We start from the raw sequence: 17,801 nt of genomic DNA on the forward strand, positions 1-17,801 counted from the left end.
AAACACAAACTGCCCACGGAATATCAGCATCTGCTCCATGAGAAGATGCATGCGTTACTCGCCAAGGGAGCCATAGAACAAGTACCATTGCAATATTGTGGCAAGGGCTTGTGCTCACTATAATGAATGATTCCCTCAGGCTCGTAACAAGTACATCCTATCGGAGCACTTTCACATGGTAAAACTCCAGGATGTCATCCCCTTGCTACAGCAAGATGACTCCATGACCGCCCTCGATATGGAGGATGCCTACTTTCACAAAGCTCTCCACCCGGCGCATCGAATATACCTGCGATTCGTGGCGAGTGGCCAGCATTATTAGATCAAGGTACTGCCCTATGGGGCCACCGCAGCCCTACTGTGTTTTCCAAGTGTCTAGCCGTGGTAGTCGCTCACCTCAGACGGATCTCATCCACGTGTTTCGTTACCTGGATGTTAGAACTGACATCTTTTGGTGTGTTTCACCTGTCTTTTTGCCCTCCTGTTTTCAGGTGTATGTTGGACTTCATTTTGCTGGTTTAGTGCCTCTGTGCACTTTGTCACTTCTGTTCAGTGTTAAGGTGCAAGCGCTCCTACTGTAAATTGTGTTTATGGATTGGTGTTTCCATGTTTGGCTTATTTAATTTACTACTGAGTTCTTAGTACAGTGTACTGTGTGTGACCAGGGCCTGTAAATCAAATGTTGCTAGTGGGCCTGCAGCACTGATTGTGCCCCCCGCACAAGCAGCCTTTCAAAGGTGTCTCAGACCTGCCAATGCTGTGTGTGCGCTCAGTGTTTACTGCTATGTCGACCTGGCAAGTGCCCCCACTTTCCAGGCCCTAACCTTCCCTTTTCCTACATGTAAGGCACCCATCAGGTAGGCCCAAGGTACCCCCATGTGCAGGGTATGTTGAAAGGTAGGACATGTCCTGGTGTGTGTGATAGTGAAATACTGCCAATTTCGATTTTCACTATTGACAGGCTATCTGTGCCAGAGGCTTACATGGCAGTTGCTTTGTAACATCGTTCAAGCCTAACGTTCCATTGGGACAAGATGGAGAAATAGAGTTTAGTATGCCTGAACACAGGATTTAAAAATACATCTTTTAGTGAAGATGATTTTTAGATTATGTGTTTGAATATACCACTTTATAAAGTAGGTTTTTTCTTGCCTAACCATCCTGTGGGCCTCTGCTGGTTTGTGTATTGACTGTGTGGTTTTCGAGTAACAGGGGCTGGGGATGTGCATTCACTGTAGACAGCCACAAGGGGGGTTGAGGTGTGTCCTGCCTTTACTGCATGACTCATAGTTGGGCTGAATAGGCCTTTTCTGCATTTAGAGTGGTGGGAGGAGTTTTCACTAGCACCTGAATAGGCAGTGTCTCCTCTGTACAATGCTGTGTCCACCTCCTGTAGTGAAGCTGGGCCAGAGAGGGCAGAACTGATTTGGACTGGGCTCAGAGACCCTTGCCACAAAAAGCACAAAGATTAAATGTGGTATAAATATTGGGTGCCTGACCCCAGATCTTTAGAACTCTTTTGGATCAAGGAACCTGCCAAGAAGAATAGCTGGAGAAGCTGTGAGGAGGAACTACCACTTTTCTGTGTGCTTTGCTGTGTTGGCCTTCAGTAGCTGCCTCTGTCTTGGGCGGATAAAGGACTGGACTGAACTTTCTGCACCTTCTTTGTTTGAGCTTCTGCAAGGGCTTGAGGTAGAACTTGCCCCCTGTTCAGCTTCTGAAGGGCTTGAGGTAGAACTTGCTCCCAGTTCAAGAAGTCCCAGGAACAGCAAAGACTTCAAGATCATCTGCTACCAGCACTGGGAACTGTGTTTTGTGCTGCAACAGAAAAAAAGCAACCCAACGCCATCAACGACGCCATTGCCGGCTCTGTGTCCTGAAGGCACCACAGATTACTCCGCTGCACTTCGCACAACAACGCTGGTCTCACCCCTGTCGCCTCCAAACCGCTGCTTGCACCGTGATCTGTGGGCACGGCACTTTGCACCGCCTCACTCCACACCGCCGCCCTGGTATCCCCAACGACGCCAACATCGATGCCGCTGCTTGCAATGTGGTTTGATGGCACTGCTCATAAGTTACACGTTGCATTGCACCGTCCCACACCGCAGCCTTGGCCTACTGACACTGACATTAACGATTCCAGTTGGTCCGCCGACATCGCTTCAGTAATGACTCTGCCACTGGTTGCACCATATTCTTGCGCACCGCAACGAGCACAGCCCCACTTCGCACCGCAGCCCTGGTCTCACCGACGCCGCTGGGCGACTGCCAGCGAGCCGCTGCCTGCACTGCTACCTGAGGGCACCACACGCCGCACTGCTGCACTTCGCACCACAGCCCGAAGCCAGTGCTCCTGACTTTAACCTTACGGAGTTCCATCTGCAACTCGTGTGACTTAAAGGGTCCGAAGACTCCTTCACCGACTGCCTTCACCGGCGCCAGCTCTTCGAGGCTCATCGCGATGGCACAGATGCCCTGCAGTTCTAAAGGTACTGTTTGCAGGTCTTCCTGACACTGTAGCTGGCCTGCGAAGCCGCAGTCAGCCAGAACTGTTTGGATTTGTTGTTCAAGATGCTGTAATAGCCCCAGACAGAGCTATCAACTGCAAGGAACTTTATTTTAAGTCTATTTTTGCTTTTTGCTATTTCTAAGAACTGTATGGTTGATTTTTATCATTTTTGGTCTTGTTTTGCACAGATAAAATATTGGATATTTTTTCTAAAACTGATGTGGTGTCCTTTTGTAATGCTTTCATTGTATTACTGTTGGTTATCTGCAAATGCTTTTCATACTCCCTCTGAGATAAGCCTGACTGCTCATGCCAAGTTACCAAGGGGGTGAGCAGATGTTATTTTAGAAATGTATCCCCCTTAACCTGGCTAGGAAGAAGAGTCCCTACTTGGACAGGGTAACAACCTGCCAACTACAGACCCTCATTTCTAACACTGAATGATTGGCTGATAAAGTGTGTCACGCAGCACCAATGCCTAGCGCACACTCAGACCACCATACAAGTCCTTCACAGCCTAGGCTTCATCATCAATGTGACCAAATCTCACAACCAGTCCCTCCAAGTGCATCTTTTCCTCGGTGCTATTCTCGACTCCCGCTAAGGTAGGCTTATCCCAGCCCTGCAAGGGTGCAAGCATTTCAACCACTACTGCCGCTTTTTTTAGTTGGATCATCAGGTAACAGTCAACAATGGTTAGCTGCGCATTGCTCTCCGGCGGAGGGTCATTTGGAGGATCCAGTGTTGATATGGGGCCGTACCCATCGCTTACTGCAGTGTTGGAATGCAGACAACCTGTTGCAGGACGGTCATTTCTCGCCCCAGTTCAACAGGAGGCCATCACCATGTACACCTCTCTCACTGGGTGAGAACACAGCTCTAGGACCTCACCATCCAAGGCGCATGGGCCCCTACACACCAGAGGTTGCACGTCAATCACCTAAACTGTTAGCTATACAGCTGGCCCTCGGGGCATTCCTTCCCCTCATCCAGCAGAAAGTAGTCGTGATCTAAAGCAGACAATACTACTGCCATGTTCTACCTACAAAAACAGGGAGGAATGCACTCACTCCAGTTGTCTGCATTAGCCCAGAGCATTTGGTATTGGACAGTACATCACAGGGTACATTCCTAGGATAGATAGCGACTTGGCAGACCTGCTTAGCATCAACAAATCCACGAATAGGAACTCCAACCCCAAGTCCTACTCCGGTACTTTAATTGTTGAGGGTCCCCACAGATAGACCTGCTTGCCACTGCATGATAGTGCTAGATTTTCTATCAAAGATCATTTTATAATGTAAAAGTATGGATGATAGCTAACAGTACAGGACAGGGCTTGTGTGGGAGAGCTTACCTGGCAAGTGTTGACTAGAGCATTGAGGGTAGAAACGAGGATGACTGGGAGAGGTCACCTCTAAGTGAGAGAAAAATAAAATCATTTTTCTAACTTGCTCACAGTGAATATATGCACAACAGAATATTTTATAGTTGCACACATTTCAGTTCTTAAATATATTGAGCATAACAAGATATGTTTTCACATTGCCTTAGATGCTTGTCTGTGTATCTTTGCCCCCAGCGTCCATTGCTAAGTCACAAGGTGGCTCTGCCATGTCTTGGGTTTAGATGATGTATGGGAAAGTTGACCTGGGTGAGGGAGATGAATAAGATCTGAGCTAGAGAGAAAGTACAACAGTTGGGGAGAAGGTGAGTGATGGAGTATGATTGAGTGAGTACTTTCCTTAGAGGAGAGTAGAACTCTGATTGATACAGTTTTAAGGTATAAAGGGAATCCTTTGTGAGAGCCGAGAGTAGAGAGGATGGCAAGTGGCCAAAACATACTTGGGTGAGAGTTGACCTTGAAAGAAAATGAGAGGTCAAATGAGATAGGAGCAGATGCCTGGATAACACCGGAGTTAGAGGATAGAGTGTTGGGGAGAGAGCGGAAAGTAAGATTAAGAACAGACTTGGGTGAGAGTTGACCTAAAACAGGAAAAAAAAATTGGGATGATCTTTTTCCCTGGAGGGAGGGTTGAAATTTAAAGAAGTAGACATAGGGATAAGAGTTTACATTAAGTGAGGATGTTGTGGTGGGAACTGACTGGTAGGGCAGAAACCTACTTGCAGAGAAAGGACACTTGATTTAGGGGTGAAGAGAAAGAATTTTTTTTGAACTACTTGAAGAGAGAGCAGGCTCTGGAGTGAGAGTTGGTTGCAGTCCTGCTGACAAGGGTATAGAAAACAAATGAACAGTTGGGTAGGAGATGACCTGGGAGACGAACTCAAAAAGGTGCCTGCTACTGACCATTCTTTCTGAAGTATATTCACTTGTCTTACACCCTTTTTCACCCACTCCAAAGCACACCTCTGTACCCCATAATCTCCCACTTCTCTTTCTGCAAAACTGTTTTCCTGTTAAGACCATCTGTACTTCCACAGTCTCTCCATATGGAATTTCTCCACCACCTCCCCCTGCAAGCTCCCCACTCATCTCTTAGTGAAGGCTGGAATGTTACAGTATTCATAAATCCTCTTTATCACTGCAGCCTTGAGCAGCACTTCTGCTTTTCATTCTCTGAAACATTCATGTCTGTCCATAATAACCTCTCCAGACTTTAAACCCGTTGGCACTGAGTAGCCCCGTAAGACCCAGGCCCACAGGGTCATCCTGAATCATGGGCACTCATGATGTGATTTCAGCTATGTTTAGAACACAAGGGCCCCATACATGCACTTTGAGATATGGTGTGGAGAAGTTGCTCTTCACTGCCTCAGGCCTTGAGCTAATGTCATCCATGGTCGCTCTTTTTGCACAGGGGGCAGAGAGGGCACATTACTTTGCCATCATAGCAGGATTGCAGTGGTCTTCTGAAAATGGTTTGGTTGTAAGAAGAACCTTAGAAAGTGATTCAAAATCTGGAAGATCCAGGCTATCACTGGATAGGGGCAAGGCACTGTGTAGAGTAAATGCCAGAGAGGCTTGAGCTATAAAAATTTGAAAGTAATTTGGGCCATTGGACTGTGATAAGAAAAGGAATCCAAGCTTGGGTCTGAGATGTAGGGGAGGTAAAGAGCAAGGGATAGTGAGACGTGACATATGAATAGGTTCAGTGCTTGGAATGATGAGATGAGAATAAGATTGAGGATGTGTTAGAGGCGTGGAAGAGGTATATATTTTGAGACCATAAGATGAAAAACGGTTTTGGGCTTGAGATGTGGGAGAGGATTAAAATGTGAGATGAAGTGGAGACATTGTCTTTAGGTTGATGTCATGTGGAAGGGGGAACATATGAATGTATGTAGTGGGTTGAGTTTTGCATTCTACATGCAATTAGAGATACATTTCTAGAGAGTATACTACATCCAAGATGGTGGAAAGGTGGAAAATGGAAGGGGGCACCTGGGTAAAAAAATAACAAAGAATCAGTATGTGAGGGTGACAAATAGGGAGGCATTTGCGTTCTGATTTTAAAACCGGATGTTTTTTAACTGTTTTCTGAAGGTGGGCTGATCGTTTGTGTCTGTTTTGATGTAGGTAAGTTAGACTGTTTCAGAGAAGTGGAGCACCCAAAGACTCTTTTCTTCTACCAGTCTGGATTTCTTGGTGGTGGGGATGACAAGGAGATTGGCCTGACTATATGTGAGGGTTGGGCATTATTAAACCATCTGTAGCAAGAGATATGATGCCTTTTCCTAAATCATATTGTGGGTGTTGCAGAGTATCTCACATTGGATGAGTATAGATATAGGAAATTGTTGTAGATACTTTAGGGCAGATGCTTGTAGTCTTTTATCGAAGATTTGTCCTGCCTGTATATTTTTGGGCATTCAATACTTTTTTTGAAGGAGCCCAGGATCAACCTACCAGAAAGGGTATTGCCATCGTCCCAGTAGTATAGAATAATTATATTGAGAAAGGAAGGTCAGTGTTTGTGTGGGAAATAATTGGTGACCTGAGTCTTGCGAGCCAGAGCTACTCTAGCTGATTTTCTGATGGCACCTAGATCTGGCGCCAGAACATGTAAAAGGAAGAGTAGGATGTGTGCTTGACGCTACGGCTAATTGTATGTTGCAGAATTTCTCCATGTTCAGCCCTTTTTTCTTTTCTTTTACAGGAAGGTTCTCAGTCCAGGCGGGATCGTCGACGGCTCTCCAGTGTGTCCTCCAGTACACAGTGGAATCCCACACCTGACTGGGTGAGTGTTGGATGGAGTAAGGGGTCAAAGGGACTGACAGCACTGGGGAGAGAGCACACGTGTGAGTGTGTGTGTGTGTGTTAGTGTGTTCTTGTGTTCGCTGACTTTTAGGATTCCAGGCTAGAGGCATTTCAAGTGTGACTTGGTGAAGCCTGAGGCCACTAGGATTCCATGAATCTTACTAAACTATAAATTAATGCATGGGATTCTTGATCTTGTTAGCTTTGTTTGGAATTCATGTGCCTTAGTCTTAACTATGATTCTTCCCTCTTATGCTAAGCTTTGGCTTTTCCAAGTTGTGATTCTCTCTTCGTCTGTTGAGCTGTGCCTCCTCTGCCTTGTGGTGACCTGTGATGCCCCAGCCTCGCGTTGAGTTGTGATGCGTCTCCCAGGGGTCTAATCTGCATCTTCCTGGAACAGAGATCTCGTGTGTGGGGATGATATTTTCTCTAACTCTCTCGACTAGAAAAGAAGGAATTGATTTGGTGACCTTTGTCCTGCAGGTGTTGTCTTGGAAGGCGAAGCTTCCCCTGCAAACAATCATGAGGCTGTTACAGGTGCTCGTGCCACAAGTTGAAAAGATCTGCATAGACAAGTAAGTGTGTGTTTTCATGTGTGTCTTCATAGGTGGTAAAAGGTACGGGAAGAAGTTTTGATACAACTTTGGAAGTCAAGATTCACCTCACCTGCTTTGAAATGCTAAGACATTGGGGAACAAAGAGGGATGCAATTCTTGACATCTAGCAATCACCAGTTGGACCCTTTCCCCTTGTGTTGCCTTGTAAGGGTACAGATCTGCTTCGGTCTGATATTTAATTTTTTTTTTTTTTGAGAAAACCTTTATTATACATAAAAATCAATACAAACATGGGTCTACAACCACCAGGGCCGGCCGCTAATATATACATGGTAAACAACATCACGGCAGCAACAGGCCCCCTGGGGCCCAGCCGAATTAACAAATTACAGAGTGCACCTCAGAGGTTATCAGGATACACAGATTTTAGAAATACAAACAAAAAAGAAAATAAAATAACACCAAAAAGCAAGGCGGAAACCATCAAAAAAGGGGCGTCTAACCACATCCGGGGAACTACACAATACATACTCCACCCTCAGGTGGACAATGAGGATGAGCAAGGGGGAGGTGGGGGCGACGGGAGAGCCACAACCGTCTACAGATAAAATGTAACAGTCCGGGAACCTCAGGATCAGGGGGACAAGGCAGCATCAGATGTGTCCACGAGGGGGGGCGTGCAGATGTTTCCTCGGTATGCGTTCCACTGACCCCAAATTCTACCCCACGCCCCCGGCTTACCCCGAGACACATACACAGTCTTCTCTCTGCACATGCACCAATCCATGCTCTCCTTCCATACTGACACGGTGGGAGGCCATCGGGAACCCCAACGCTGTGCGATGTCCCTCTTAGCAATCATGTTCCCAAGGGCCGCCCACCGAGTCTGAGCCGCATTATAGTCATTAGGCTCCCACACGTTCAACAAACATCGGCGAGCCTCGGGCAACAAAGCGACCCCAGTGACGCATTCCATGACAGCATGCACCCGGCGCCAATACTCCGCCACCTCACAGCACTCCCAGAGAACATGGAGAAAAGTGGCGCCGAGCCCACAGCCGCGCCTACAGAGCCTGTCTTCAGAAAAACCCATCAAAACTAAACGAGGGCCCGTCACGTAGACACGGTGGAGAATTTTAAGCTGGACAAGACGGAGACGCGCGGGTATGGCCATTTCCTTAGGGGAGGACAGCGCAGACTGCCAATCCTCATCGTCCAGTTCCACACCATCCCCGGTCCACGCCTCCCGAAGGCGCACGAGGAGATCCGCCCGAACGTTTATTAGTTTTTTATAGATAAGGGAAATAGTACTGTCGGGCAAGTGACCGTCGAGTATGCGGTCCTCGAGTGGCGAAGACACAGGGACTGCAGTCCCAGCCCCGAAGGCCGAGAGCAAGGCGTGCCGAACCTGGACGTACCGAAAGAACTCCCTCTCACTCAATTCGTACTCACTCTGCAGCGCAGCAAAGGATTTAACCGCACCCTTCACCCAGAGGTCACCCACTCTACTGATGCCAATCGTGTCCCAACGCTCAAAGCCCTTCGTCGTCCAGAGGCTTCCCAATCTCTCAGACGCAAACAAAGGGGTCGCACCCGTCAGACGCTCATTCCAGCCCATGGCCACATTCGCAGCCCTCCACACTCGCACAGCAATCTTAGTGGGACCGGTTAAGTTCCTCCCAGCCGATCGAGAGTAAAGCGCTCTGTTAAAGTTGCCGCCAGGCAACAAAAATCTATCCATTTCGAAAGCCGGATTCGGACCAGGTGCGTACGTTGCATGGTTAATAGCAGATGGCTGGGAGGCCCAATAGTACCTCCTGATGTCCGGGAGCGCAATGCCCACCGTGATACCAGGGGAGAGTCAGTTTTGCAAGAGCAATACGTGCACGACCATCCCAAACAAGCCTCCTCTGTAAGCTCTCCACTTCCCGGAAGTAGGCCGCCGGAATAATATCAAAGGAGTTCTGAAGTGCGTAAAGGAATCGGGGAAGAGACATCATTTTAAAAAGCGCCGCACGACCGAGGGGAGACAAGGGAAGCTTACGCCAACGGGCCACGTCTAACCTCAATCTCCGAAGTGGAGAGAGGAGATTATGCTCGTAGCGGACCGCCGGGTCCAATGAGACGTACACCCCCAGGTACGTAAAGCCGGAGTGGGACGCCTTAATGGGAAAACGAGAAGGCAAGAGAGGAAAGCCACCGGATATAGCATAGACACAAGATTTGGACCAGTTAATAATCAAACCAGAGTTCTTGCCGAAGGAAGTAAGGATGTCAAAGAGCACATTGAGTGACTGACGTGGTGAGGTGAAGTACAAGAGAATGTCATCCGCGTACAACGAAACTCGATCCTCGAAGCCAGGGGCCCACTGGATCCCTCTTATCAACGGTTCCCAACGAAGCCAAGCAGCGAGCGGTTCCAAAGCCAGAGCGAAGAGCAGGGGAGACAACGGACACCCCTGCCTAGTGCCCCTCCCAAGAACGAAGGACCGGGAAACCCTCCCATTAACGACCAACTGAGCCAACGGAGCAGCGTATAAGAGTTTAACCCAACTAATAAATCCAGCCCCAAATCCAAACTTTGCAAGGGAGGCCCAAAGATACGGCCATTCTATCGTATCAAAGGCCATCGTGGCATCCAAGGAAACCAATTGCTGGCTCTGAAAGATATTCTGCCCTTGCAAGTACGCCATGTAGGCGCCGCAAGTTAAGGGCTGTATTCTGGTGCGGGATAAAACCGGATTGGTCCGGATGCACCAGGTCACAGATAACAGTAAGCAGGCGATTAGCAAGAACCTTGGCAAGGATTTTCGGCTCGGCGTTCAACAGAGAAATAGGCCTGTACGAGGTGCAACAGTCCCGAGGCTTACCGTCCTTGGGAATCACGACTATAGTGGCCAGACGTTGGTCAGCAGGGAGAGAACCAAGTTCAAGCGACTCCGAAAACATACGACGGAGAAAGGGCGCAATTTTATCCGGTTGCAGTTTGTAAAGTTCAATAGGGAGTCCGTTGGGGCCCATAGCCTTGCCTGAGTGAAGGGAACGAATCGCGGTAGCAATCTCGTCGACCGATAACGGGGCATCTAACTGCTCACGCTCATCCACCGACAGGCAGGGCAAAGCAATATCCTTCAACAAGTGACCGGAGTCAGCCTCATCCCTATCAGACACCGGGGAGTACACAGCGCGGAAGAAATCAGCAAAACACTCCACAATCTCACCAGGGTCAGTCACACTCACTCCCTCCGACGTCTGAAGCACGGGGACCACTCGATTCACTCTCTCCTTCTTATCAAGCCAAGCAATCAATTTACCCGCCTTATCCCCAGCATCATACAGCCTACCCTGCTGTTCCCTATACAGTGTCCGAGCAGCATCCGTAACAAGGGACTTATATTCGAATTGCTTCAGGCTGAGAGCGTGGAGCCCGTCCTGAGTGACGGCCGTCTCCAAGGCAGCCTCCAACTCCGATATCTCAGCCTCCAACGCAACCACCTCCCCATTCTTAGCTTTCTTGGCCTCCACGATCAGGGATAGGGCGTGTCCTCGGAGAACCGTTTTGAAAGCCTCCCACAAGGACACTGAGGACAAGACGGACCCCTCGTTCTCAAGAAAATACTGGTCAAGCGACTTAATGAGACCCTTGCGGATCTTGGGGTCACGCAGGTACCAGGGGTTAATGGGGGCGACCCGCCCGGCGGATCGCATCCCGGTATCGAAGAGGAGCCACAATGGGGAGTGATCGGAAATGCCCCGGGCCAGGTGCTTAACCTCCCGGACCCGGTTGGTCTGGGCCGCTGGCATAAGAAAATAATCTAGTCTGGAGAGACTCCCGTGAGCCCCGGAGTGGAATGTGTACTGACTCTGTGTCGGATGTATCAACCTCCAGCAGTCCACTAGGCCAAAAGTGTCCAAGAACCCGCCGAGCCACGCCTGGGCGGCAGAGAGGGCTCTGGGAGGGTAACGATCCAACTCGCCAGAAATCACGGAATTAAAATCCCCACCCACAAGCAAGAGACTATCAGGAAGTTCAAGTAACATACGACCCACATCAGAGAAAGTGGAGGTTTGGAGGCCCGGGGGAACATAGACCGAGACCAATGAAAGGGTCTGACCCTCCTACCGTCCAGTCAAGGACGCATAGCGCCCTCTATCATCAAGAGTAACTTTGTCAATCTCAAGCGGGAGGGAAGATCGCAGCAAGATGCCCACCCCTCTGGATCCAGTGGTGAAGCCAGAATGTGCAACCAGTCGGTAACCCCCCCTGTTCATGGCATGACATACATTGCCCACCAAGTGCGTCTCTTGAAGAAATACCACATCAGGGGCCAATCGGCGCAAATATTGCAACACAACCCCACGTTTGATACGGTCCCCCAATCCGTTGACGTTCCAAGACATAAGTTTCAACCCGTCCCCCCCCATCCCAACACAAGAAGCTGGTGTCCCCGGGCACGCAGCCAGACACCTAAAACTGAAAGGAAACAAGCACACCGCCTTGAAAAGAAAAAACACACAACCCAATAACCACTGACCCCCTCCCACCCCCACGCCATTGCAACTCCCCCCACCCTGCACCCCTGCGGACTATACAGCCCCCCCAACTTGCAGTGTGCCTGTCGCCCTAACAATCCCATGCTACAAAAAGACCCTAGAGGAGGGAAGGGACCCGTCCCCGCCCGCATCCAAACAGAACATTAATAGACAAAATATACAATTGAAGTAGAACCTGGCTGGGCGCAGAAGGAAATGTCAAGTAGAGGACCAAGAATCATTCCTGCGGAGGCCCTCCGCCTTCAGCACCGCCAGTACGCCCAGATCGTTCGCCCCGGTCCGGCAGGGAGTCTAACCAGTCACTCACAGTGTCGGGGCGTTCAAAAAAGAGAGTCCGATCTTCATATTCCACACGAAGCCTGGCAGGGAAAAGCATAGAGTATTTAAGTTCCAGATCTCGAAGACGGCGCTTCACCCCCTGAAAGCCCATTCTCTGTTTCTGAACGAGTTGGGTGAAGTCCGGAAAGAAGTTAACGGAGGCATTCTCATAGTTAACTGGGCCGTGCACCCTCGAGGCCTGCAGGATCGCATCCCGGTCTCTGTAATGAAAAAGTTTTGCAATAATAGGCCTCGGGGGAGCTCCTGGTCGAGGCCTACCGCCCGGGACACGATGGGCACGCTCCACGGCGAAGAACTTGCTCAGGCCAGAAGGAGCAAGATGGTTGAGGACGAGATCTTCGACCATGAGGTCCACCGGACGATTGTCGAGAGTCTCCGGTACACCTATGACGCGGATATTATTGTGTCGTGCCCGACCTTCGAAATCCTCCAGCCGCCGGGACATCGTGTCGTTTGCCGACTTTAGATCGCCAAGAGTTGCCTGGAGGTCTGATACATCCGTAACAAGAGTGGATGTCCTCAAGTCCAGCGATTGAACCCTCTCGTTAGTCTTAGAGAGATCCGCCCGAATTCACGTAACATCAATGGCAACCGTGTCAATTTTACGGGCCAGAGCCTCGTACTGCCGGGCGATGGTCTCCCTTATGCCGTTGATGGCGCCCATAACGTCTTGCAGCGACAATTCCGTGGGCACGGACGGGCCACCACCAGAGTCCTCCACGGGGGATCCTTTGACCTGGGTATAACGATCCATGATGTTACTCTGGGCTGGTCCCCCACGGTGGGATGTCTTGGTCCTCCATTTCTCGGGATCCCCCTTGCCCGCCATGTTGAGCGATGCTCACCGGAGGGGTCCGCCAGGACCGATAGCAAAAGGGTGCCAGCAGAGCAGACACAGACTGTCCAAGAGCCCGCTCGGAAGAGTGGAGAAAAAGGCACAAATCAGTCCAGTACAAAGGCCGGAGGACACCCCAGCCGCGCGAAGTAGCTCCTCGATCAGGCCATGCAGAAGTGCAAAAGCGAAACTGAAAGTGGGGGCGCGGTCATTGGCAAGGCTCCGATGCCGTTGTTGTTCAACTACTCCCCGGCCCCACAGGTCACCAAAGCACCGGGCACAGCTTCCAGGTGGGCCTCCAAAATGCAAGACGCTATATTTCAGGTCTCCCAGGTCCGATTTACGTTCTGAAAAGAGTTATGGATTCAGCCAAGGTTCATCTTCCAGAATCCGTCCACAAATCCAGGATAATGTCAGGATAAGTTGCGAGGAGCGGCAAGGGTCCGGGGAGCCCTGTGCCTACGCGTCCATCTTGGTTGCGCGCTAGGCTCCTCCCTTCGGTCTGTTATTTAGTAATTATCCCAATTCAGCACCTATCCTAGACAGCTATGACACAGCTTTCCAGCAGAGTATGTTTCAATGGCCAAATATGTTATTTTAAGCACTGCCACTGGTAAAGCATGTAGGGCAACCAAATGAAAATTGCCTCCACTCAGCCTGGAAATTTCCAGAGTTTCAATAAAGAAACACAAGCCAGGTGGAGAAATTATTATTTTTAATTTGCTAGAGCAAATGCAGCGTTGAACCTGCTTAGCAACATTAGTTTTCATCTCATGCTCGGAATCTAGAGTAAACCTCAGTGAGCGGACAGTAGCATCTAACATTGGGAAAGGAGGAGTAGTGAGCCAATAGTGGATAGGCAATCCCATTGGGAAGGATGTCGGCCAAGGAATTTCCATTTTGTGCGGATTTACCTTCATATAGGGAAGAGGCAGTCTGTCGGGTTCATGAATGACACCTTAGGTGTCGTTGTCATTCTGTTGGATCATCAAGTCCCTGCTCCATGCTCAAGTTAATGTTGGAGGTAGGATGGATCCCTGGCAGACTCCAAAGAGCACAACATACTAGTCCGACCAAGGGGCCTCCGCCTGAACTACCTTGATTCCAGGGCTTTAAGTGGGATGAAAAAACTGGGGGGTCTCATAACGGGGCGTGGCCAATGTAATTAAGGGCGTGGCTTAAAACACGTAAACTTAAAATTTATGTTTAGCTTAGGGTGCCGCCCGACTTGTATTTTGTTGTTTCTGTCATTGCATCCAGATATGATACAAAAAGTAACATCATACCTACAACCAGTCAGGACTGTTGGCTTTGTCAATGGTTGTTAGTTTCATATGATAAATAATAGTTGCATAAGATAAATAAGCAGCAACTGTGGCTTGTATATAATATTGAAAACGCTTCCCCTTACAGCCCTGGTGACACCGTGACAATGCTGCTGCTCCTGAGTTTTAAAAAGAGAAGGGAAATCGAGAGAGATAATGACTCTCTTTAAAGGATTTCCCTTCCCCTGCAACGCTCACCTGGCATGATGTTATGTTGTGACTTCTCCACTACATTCGGGGGAAAAAACAGACCGCCTGTGCCAGGGCACAAAACAGAGTCCGATAGAGACCCATTTGGAGCCCCCCTTTAAAAAACTGCCGGTGCTCAGACCCGGTGAGACCCGGCCCACTTAAAGCCTTGCTTGATTCTACAAAATAGAACAAGCAATTACAATGCAATGGTCTCGGTATTGTTAAAGTTAGAGCTATTGGCATTGCTCATGACATTATTTTTGTTTGTTTTTGTTTTTAAAACATTTAAAGAAACTGCATTGTTATTTACAATGTCAATAGATTAATCACTCTCAACTGCGAGACCTATTGCATTTGTGCCCACACACAGAGCTACACACACAAAGCCACCCACACACACAGAGCCACTCACATAGAGCAACCCACACACAAATAGAGCCACCCACAGAGCCACCTACACACACACAGTTACCCACACACAGACAGAGCCACCACACATAGAGCCACCTACAAAAAAAAGCCACACACACAGAGCCACACACACAGAAAATTAATAATCTGTAATAGGTGCATTTTTCACCGGTGCTTAATTTGCACAGGAATGCGAATAGTGCCCAAAGGTTTTCACAGAAGTGCAGCAGCGCCGTTGTGGAATGACACGGGTGCCGTATCTCAAGGGTGTCTAATAAACCATTGACCCCCCCCCCCCCCAAAAAAAAATTTGGTGGGCCCCAAATGTAACCACCGGCTCAAATTAAACCCTCCTCACCCAGCTCATGGTTGGTACGTTTTAGGAGTTTGTTTCTCGTTCTAAACTGCGTTCATTATAATTGCTTTTCCTTGCTCGGAGGCCTGTGACACACTGGCTTCGCTACTGGGCGTACCAGTCGTTGAGGGAATCGCCTTGAACACCACCGCCTTTCTCCGAGGTCAAGCAGAAATGCCTCGGAGAAACGCAGCGGCATTTTCAGATTTGGGGGCGTGTTTTTCTTTCTCTCCTCTTGCCATTGGCTGGAATGTTTACATTCCAGAGGAGAGAAAGAAAGTAAAAAACACGCCCCCGAATCCGAAAAAGACGGGGCTTCTTTGGAGAGGCAAAGCTCTTCTCCAATGGCTGACCAGCATTTAAGAGGCCAGCCAATGGAGAAGAGGGGAGAAGAGGGGTGGGTTCAAGCCCCTCTTCTGAAAACATTAAATCTCGGAGCGAGACTGCGCAAGCGCAGCCGAGACCTAAAAACGAGAACCATTTAAGAGCAGTCCTGCAAAAAGAGTTCGAAAGCAATGCATCACTTTGACCATTAACAATACCTGTGGATGAATTAAAGGTTTTTCATCCAAAACAGTGGTTCAATCTAGTCATATCAAAAGGAGATCGAACAAAATGCTTGGGTTGAAGGAGGGGATTCCATCACCAGTTCCTGAGGATGGGTTCAAGCCTCTCAGGTCTTGAATGATATTTCGACGTCTGTGCTGCTTGACGTGCTTACGTCACTTGCTTAGAATGTCCGCATGGTCACTGGGCTCTGCTGACCTCTCCAGGTTTACAGATGAAGCCTCTGAGGTCCTATGTGCTGAAGGAACAAAACGGAGAGGAAGCCTTGCCGTGGGCTTAATAACTTATCAGACACAGAGATGAACGAAGAAACATAAACAGCCATGGATACTCTTGTAATATTAGCCCCATGTTGCACTGAGTCAGCGAGCATAACCAGTGAGCCCGCCCTCTTGAAGGGGCTTTGGAGGGTTCTCTCCGAGAGAGTATTAAAAACAATGACATCATACTGGGCACCTTACAGCAGAATGCAATAAATATATTGGCTGCAAAGTTATAGTTCTTACAAGCAGTTTTGAAGACAAATCTATAACATATTCCAATTCCCCATTAGGTAAACTACTACAGACACGCCAGTTTCCACAAAGTTAAAGCATATAGAGGACGATAGACTCGTTTTCAAAATGTAGTAGTATGTAAAGCAACGGATACAAGTCAGTATAATCTTAGCATGTAAAGCAACGGATACAAGTCAGTATAATCTTAGCATGTAAACCAACGGATACATTAGCATGTAAAGCAACGGATACAAGTCAGTATAATCTTAGCATGTAAATCAACGGATACAAGTCAGTATAATCTTAGCATGTAAAGCAACGGATACATTAGCATGTAAAGAAACGGATACAAGTCTGTATAATCTTAGCATGTAAAGAAATGGATACAAGTCAGTATAATCTTAGCATGTAAAGCAACGGATACATTAGCATGTAAAGCAACGGATACAAGTCAGTATAATCTTAGCATGTAAAGCATCGGATACAAGTCAGTATAATTTTAGCATGTAAAGCAACGGATACAAGTCAGTATAATCTTAGCATGTAAAGCAACGGATACATTAGCATGTAAAGCAACGGATACAAGTCAGTATAATCTTAGCATGTAAAGCAACGGATACAAGTCAGTATAATCTTAGCATGTAAAGCAACGGATACATTAGCATGTAAAGCAACGGATACAAGTCAGTATAATCTTAGCATGTAAAGCAACGGATACAAGTCAGTATAATCTTAGCATTTAAAGCAACGGATACATTAGCTTGTAAAGCAACGGATACAAGTCAGTATAATCTTAGCATGTAAAGCAACGGATACAAGTCAGTATAATCTTAGCATGTAAAGCAACGGATACAAGTCAGTATAATCTTTGCATGTAAAGCACTGTATATGCTCAGGTTTGATAATGTCTCTGTATGAAAACCACCACAGTGTGTCCTTTTTCACAGCCCTAGTATGTACCTCAGCACTGCCAGGCACTGTATTTCCACAGTGTGGCCAGCACTATATCTAGCTAGTAATCATTTTTGCTATGAAATCCAAAGTTGACCAGTATGTAAAGCACCTTCCACATGGCATTATGCGCAGAGCCCGAGTATGTAAACAAATATCCCTGTCTGTGGTGCTACATTATATTATGCGATGTACTCAGAACAGTGTCTGGAGCATCACAATACAATAACTATCCTCAGAAAGGTGTCTGCAGTGCCACAGTATGTTGAGCACTATTCCCAGACCAGTATCCGCAGTGCTACAGTATGTTGAGCACTGTCCGCACACCTGGGTCTGCCACAATATGCTGATCGCTATCTCCATATTGGCGTCTGTAATTCCACAGTATGTTCAGCACTATCACCAGGGCTGGCTTTAGCGCTGGTGGCACCCGGTGCGATAATGTTTGGTGGCGCCCCCCATCCATGGTGGAGGTGCTGACCATCTC

General features: G+C 48.2%; 1 protein-coding gene across 3 annotated transcripts in view; it reads left to right on the top strand.

Annotated features, from left to right (window-relative positions):
• Nucleotides 1–17,801, top strand: part of HID1 (HID1 domain containing) — a 221,874-nt gene that overhangs the window by 181,747 nt on the left and 22,326 nt on the right. For all 3 annotated transcript variants that reach the window (XM_085617068.1, XM_085617066.1, XM_085617067.1), the window contains exons 16-17: nucleotides 6,631–6,711; nucleotides 7,215–7,306. In XM_085617068.1, the coding sequence (XP_085473194.1) occupies nucleotides 6,631–6,711; nucleotides 7,215–7,306 (173 nt within the window). The remainder of the gene's footprint in view (nucleotides 1–6,630; nucleotides 6,712–7,214; nucleotides 7,307–17,801) is intronic.

Source organism: Triturus cristatus, chromosome 7 (assembly GCF_964204655.1).
Source record: "Triturus cristatus chromosome 7, aTriCri1.1, whole genome shotgun sequence".
NCBI classification, from domain to species: Eukaryota; Metazoa; Chordata; class Amphibia; order Caudata; family Salamandridae; genus Triturus; species Triturus cristatus.